This window comes from Prosopis cineraria, unplaced genomic scaffold (genome assembly GCF_029017545.1).
Source record: "Prosopis cineraria cultivar Desert tree isolate PC_DT_omini unplaced genomic scaffold, ASM2901754v1 PC10, whole genome shotgun sequence".
In the NCBI taxonomy this organism is placed as follows: domain Eukaryota; kingdom Viridiplantae; phylum Streptophyta; class Magnoliopsida; order Fabales; family Fabaceae; genus Prosopis; species Prosopis cineraria.
Window position 1 is genome coordinate 6,813,305 of NW_026555341.1, and position 6,144 is coordinate 6,819,448.

A 6,144-nucleotide genomic window follows, 5' to 3' on the forward strand; every position below is an offset into this window, starting at 1 on the left:
TGCGTCACAAAAATACACAAAATAAAATCTCATACCCATTTTGTGGGGTCCTCTTCAATATTCATATCACTCATCCTTCAAATTATTATCATCACTCCATAAACAATCTAATAATTCCCTTCTTAATCCTTATTTATTACATGTATTAAGTATTAACCTACCAGGTTCTCTTTCATTTATATATGCATGACGCTGCACCTGATAATATAATGCCACTTGCTCTCTCCTTGTTACCTGAATACAGCTTCGCTGGTTTCCTCCTGTATCATCACCTATTTTTCACTCTACTGGATTCATTTTTTATTCACTTTTTCCAAGTGATCAAACCTTGTTTCAAATTTTCATTAACCTATTTATTTACTTTTCGAATCAAGTTAATTCTGGATTAAGTACAAGTAGAAGCTTCTACTTCACTTTTATAATGGAATGGGAAACCATGTGTCGTGTGTTTCTTCAAGACTGTTACAATTACAAAGGAAACATGACAGGGAAATAAATACGCTGTTCAGATCTACTATGCTGATCCTATTTCCCTCGGCTTCACCGTCTTTTCTCTGAAAATATCTCTCTGGGTTTTGACCGGATTTCTTCATCCGTTGCGTGATCTCATGTTTGTCTCCCTGTTCTGCTTCTTACCCCTGTTTTGCGCGAATGACTTGACCGATTTCGTCTGCATTGAATCCTCATCTTTTGAGCCTCTCTCCGTATTTGCTTGAGTCGGTGGAGCGGTGAAGGGAGCCGACATGTTTCGTTCCACCAGAAGGAGGAGCGAGAAGCTCAAGATCAAAGCTGTTTTCAAACTCCACTTTCATGCCACTCAGGTTATCTTCGCTTCCATTGCCTTTGCTTCAAGATTAATTGAACTTACTTCGTTTTCATTCCTTTTTCTGGGCCTCTCGTTAGTTGGGATTGACCACTGTTTAGTTTGAACCGACATTGAGTTCTCTTCAAGATTAATCATAATCGCTCGCAACTACTACTAGTATTTAGCTCAATCCCTTCTGGTGATTCCGTCTGGGTTCTGTTTTGCTGCAGACCAAAGATACCAGGGCCTTGTTTTACTATCAGTTTTTTTCCCCTGAATTTTTACGATCAGCATTATATAGAAAAACGGAAAACAAGTTCGTTGTACCTTCTTCATTTTCTCGACAACTAAAGTCGGCACGTGGGATTCGATGGTGTGTGCAATGCGGATTAATTTGAGAATTTAAATGGTGAATTAAGATATCTTGTATTACAATCTCAGGTGCTGCAATCTGGGGTAGATGCATTGGCAATATCTTTAATTCCGGTGGACGTGGGAAAGCCAACTGCGAGATTAGAGAACGCAACAGTTCGAGACGGAATTTGTAGATGGGAGACTCCGGTCTACGAAACAGTCAAATTTATTCAGGAGCCCAAGACTGGGAAGATCAATGACAAAATTTATCATTTTGTAGTTTCAACGGTGTGAAATTTCTTTCCTCACCCTTCAACTGTGAAGATTTAAGCAGCTGACATTTTTCAACTGGTTGCTAATGTGTGAATGCGATCTACTTTCTGCGTGTAGGGATTAACAAAAACTGGTTCAATCGGCGAAGTTTCTATTAATTTCGCTGATTTTGCTAAAGCCATGACCCCCTCCTCTGTATCTCTTCCTCTCAAGAATTCTCGTTGTGGTACCGTTTTGCATGTTAGTACCTACTTTCCTCCCTCTCTTGGAATTTCTGTTTGTTAGAGATGGTGTTGCATGAAAATTAATGGAAACCTCACGAATCCTTGAGACAGAAAATTCGCTGCATTGTTGAAATGTAAATTCCAATGAAACTAAATCTGTTGCTCAATGGACAGGTGTCAATTCAGAGGCTACATGAAAATGGGGACGCAGATCAAAGGTATAAGAATTATCGTGTTAATGTCTGCTTTAATGGTTTATAGTTGTACTTCGCCGAACCCAGCAGGTTTTGATGATGGAGACCTTTATTGTCCAATAACATTGGCAGGGAGGACGAAGTAAGTGAAGATGTCAAAATTGAATCCCATGAGAGAAGCTTAAGGACCTATCTCAACAATGGGGATACAAATAAAAGCGCTGCGATGAATTCTGCCGAAGTAAGGTTTCTCTCATTTTAGCTGGAAATTGCCTTCCGCTTCCTTTATGTCCCATTACATGTCTAAATTTCCATGATGTATAAAATCAGCAATGATATCCGATGTTCATAATTTCCAGTGTTCTTTTCTGGCAGATGAAAATTTTAAAATTATTAAATTTCATCTTTCTGTGTTTCGCAGGACGTATCTGCCGAAGCAATGATCCACAGAGCTGAATTGAGTGCTGATTGCAGGACATCCAGCGAATCCGACCTTACATTGTCCAGTTCTGATGGCAGCTCTGGACTCGATACTCCCCGACAACTTGGACTGAGAAATACTAACAATATCCACCACAACCCCAATGCATCGCCATTAACAGCATCAATGTATGAGAGATCACATTGGGACTGGTCAGCTAGTTGGGACCATGGTTTGAGCACAGATGGTTCGCCAAATGGTTCTCACGATGCCCTTCATAAGGAAAGATCCCAACACGCGTCGGATTTGGAGATTGAAAGACTCAAGTCTGAACTTGCCTCTTCGGCTAGGCAGCTCGATATGTCTGACTTGGAACTACAGACTCTTCGGAAGCAAATTGTAAAAGAAAGCAAAAGAGGGCAAGACCTCTCTAAGGAAATTATTAGCTTAAAAGAGGAAAGAGATGCTCTCAAGGCAGAGTGTGACAACCTCAGGTCACTTCACAAACGTATGGATGAGGCTAAATTGAGGAACAGAACACAATTGGAAGGTCGTGATCTGCGCACTCTTGTTGAAGAAATTCGACAAGAACTGAGTTATGAAAAGGACCTCAATGCCAATCTTCGATTGCAGTTGCAGAAGACGCAGGAATCAAATGCTGAATTGGTTCTTGCTGTACAAGACCTGGATCAAATGTTGGAGAAGAAAAATATGGAGATCAACAACCTTTCCAATAAGATTGAGCTGAGCAGAAATTCCCACGAGTTAAAGGGCAAACTCTCCAGACGTGTAACAGATGACGATGAAGGTCAGAAAGTATTGGAGGAGATTGTTAAAGAGCAAAGCAATTCCAAGGAGTCACAGTTACTTGAGCAAAAAATTTTAGAGCTGTATGGTGAAATAGATATGCATAAGAGAGACAAAGATGAGTTAGAGATGCAGATGGAGCAGCTTGCACTTGACTACGAAATATTGAAACAGGAAAACCATGAGATTGCATGTAAGTTGGAGCAGAGTCAACTGCAAGAACAATTGAAGCAATACGATAGCTCTTCTCTTCCTGATGCTGTGAATGACCTTGAAACACATATTGAGGGCCTCGAAAGTGAACTGAAGGTACAGTCTCAAGAATTATCAGATTCTCTGGCAACTGTTAAGGAACTTGAAATCCATATCAGAAGACTAGAGGAAGACCTAGAGAAACAATCACGAGGATTTGAAGCTGATTTAGAAGCTGTGACACGTGACAAAGTTGACCAGGAGCAAAGAGCCATCCGAGCGGAGGAAGCTTTGAGAAAGACCAGATTGAAAAATGCTAATGCTGCTGTGAGGCTCCAAGAGGAATTTAAAAGGCTCTCAATGCAAATGGCCTCTACATTTGATGCAAATGAGAAGGCTACAATGACAGCTTATGCAGAGGCAAGTGAACTGCGTGCACAGAAAAACCTTTTGGATGAAATGCTACATAAAGTAAAGGAAGAGCTTCAGTCAGTTAAAGGTGATTATGAGGTAAAACTGAATGATCTCTCCAATCAAGTAGAATCAATGGCCACCCAGATACACCAAATGTTAACGGAAATTGAGGAAAAATCCAAGCAGCTTGAAAAACAGAAGAATCATGAGGAGCAAATTTATAGGGATTTCTCCCAGGAGATCCAGACCTTAAAACTTGAGAATGAAAGGCTGAAGGGGGAGGTAATGTACTACTCTGAGCATGCAGAGCAGAAAGAAAGTCTTGGAACTGAGTTGGAACTTATGAAGAAATCAGTAGAGGAATCTGAGACTCTGTTGAAGAGAGGAAGAGTAGAAAGAAATGAGCTGGTGAGTACAATTGCTTTACTGAAGAAGGAAGTGGAGAAGACAATTGAAGATCTAAATAGGATGAGACATGTGAAGGATGAAAAAGAGACAATGGCTAGGACATTACAATCAGAGTTGGAAGCAGTTAGAGATCAGTGCAGTGACTTGAAACATGCTCTTCACGAGGATGAGGCAGAAAAACAAAAACTGAGAAAGCAAATTTTCCAGTTGAAGGGTGAACTAAAGAAGAAGGAAGATTCAGTGACCAACATTGAAAAGAAGTTGAAGGATACTAATGGACACCAGCAACTTTCGGCCACTGCAAAGAACAAAAAATCTGCTTCAATTCATCAGAATTCAAAAGAAATTGCAGCTCTGAGGGAAAGAATGAAAATGCTTGAGGTAATTTTAACCATTATTGATCCCTCTTTTTTTTTATTTGGATAACACGAAATACCAATGGATATTGAGACGGGATGATGACAAAAGGAGTATTTTTTGACAGGGCCAGATAAAATCGAAGGAAACGGCATTGGAAGCCTCTACAAGTTCATTTTTGCAGAAGGAAAAGGAACTTCAAAGCAAAATTGAGGAGTTGGAGGGCAGAGTGGCAGAATTCAATCAGAGCAGTGCTTTGCAAAAGGTTACACCGCTTTCTATATTGCAGCACGTCACCATTTGTGAACTGATTTAAGCCCCTTGGCCGTTGTCTTGCTCAAAGTGTCATTCCATTTTTCTTCCATCGAATTTTATTTTGCTGTTGGTTTCTCTAATTTTGTTTATGATGCTGTAGAACTGTATATATACAAGATATTTACAATGGGATATCCTTCAAGCAGGTTGCTGAGGATCAAAGTATTACTCCTTCAACAGTTGGAGTAGGGGATACAGCGGAACACCTCAATGGTGCCACGTGTACATCTCAAGAAAATTGGTGAGTTTAGGGCTTGTTTTGTTTGTTGTTTAATGCATGAGCCTTTTTTCCTCCCTTGTCCACGTTGCTATAGTACCTTGTCATGTTATGAATTTAAGCTATTGAGTTATTTGTTGATTGATTTTTCTTTTTCTCCATGGCAGCAATGTAAATTTGTCAGAGAAAGAAGGAAAAGCCTCAACGGATGATAAAGGGGACAGTAATGTTTCTGAAATATTAGCGGAACTAGCATCACTGAAGGAAAGAAACAGATCAATGGAAAGTGAATTAAAGGAGATGCAGGAGAGATACACAGAAATGAGTCTGAGATTTGCGGAAGTAGAAGGTGAAAGACAAAAACTCGTTATGACAGTGAGGAACCTAAGGATTGCATATAAGGTCAAATAAACTATTCCTGATATATATGTCGAAGTCTGCAGTGTATAGTGTATAGTTTGAGCAGGAGTGCGCGGTGCAGCTAGCAGTGGATCACAAGTTAATCAATAAATTAATATCTATACTGTCTACTGGCAACGTAAATGTATTTTACTATTCTTCTTCCCCCTTTTTAGCCTTGTTTTTGCTTGTAATTGCCAAAAAAGCCCCATTCGGTACAATTTTACAAATTTTTCTTGGAAATTAGTGATGATTAAATGTCACTCAGTTTCTTGTGGTGCTCCGTGTCGTGTATTCTGGTAGAAACCTTGTGCCATGTACTTCTTTTTTTTTTTCGTTTGGCTTTTATTTACAGATTATTTTATTGTAAAAACATGCCCTCAAAATATGATTAAGCACATTAACAGTATTTTGGGAGAAAAAAACTCCCCGGCGGTGGCTCATTCAGATTCAGTTTAGTTACGGTTCGCTTACCTATTTACCGGCTTCCTTCTTCTTCTTCTTCTTTTTAAGTCACTGCACATAATAAACCGCAGACGTGTGAAAAAAAAAAAGAAGCTTTTTCTGGGACAAAGAAGGTTAATGTACATAATAGGGGAGATCTTTAATTCCCACGAAATAAAAGCAAGATGTTAAATAAATAAATAATAGATAGCGATGGTAAGTAGAATAAAATTTGTAAACAGAAATATTTTGCAGGTCATGGTAAAAGATTGTCAATTATTTAATTTGATTGGTCAGATGAGACTGCTACGCCTAACTAA

At 39.3% G+C, this 6,144-nt stretch overlaps 1 protein-coding gene across 1 annotated transcript; it reads left to right on the top strand.

Moving 5' to 3' along the window:
- Positions 1-335: 335 nt before the first annotated feature.
- LOC129323114 (uncharacterized) lies at positions 336-5,663 on the top strand. The gene is made up of 9 exons (XM_054969681.1): positions 336-821; positions 1,247-1,447; positions 1,550-1,672; positions 1,831-1,874; positions 1,983-2,091; positions 2,272-4,473; positions 4,577-4,714; positions 4,911-5,005; positions 5,149-5,663. The coding sequence occupies exons 1-9, from the start codon at positions 744-746 to the stop codon at positions 5,390-5,392; spliced, it is 3,234 nt and encodes a 1,077-aa protein (XP_054825656.1). The 5' UTR covers positions 336-743; the 3' UTR covers positions 5,393-5,663.
- The last annotated feature ends 481 nt before the right edge of the window (positions 5,664-6,144 follow it).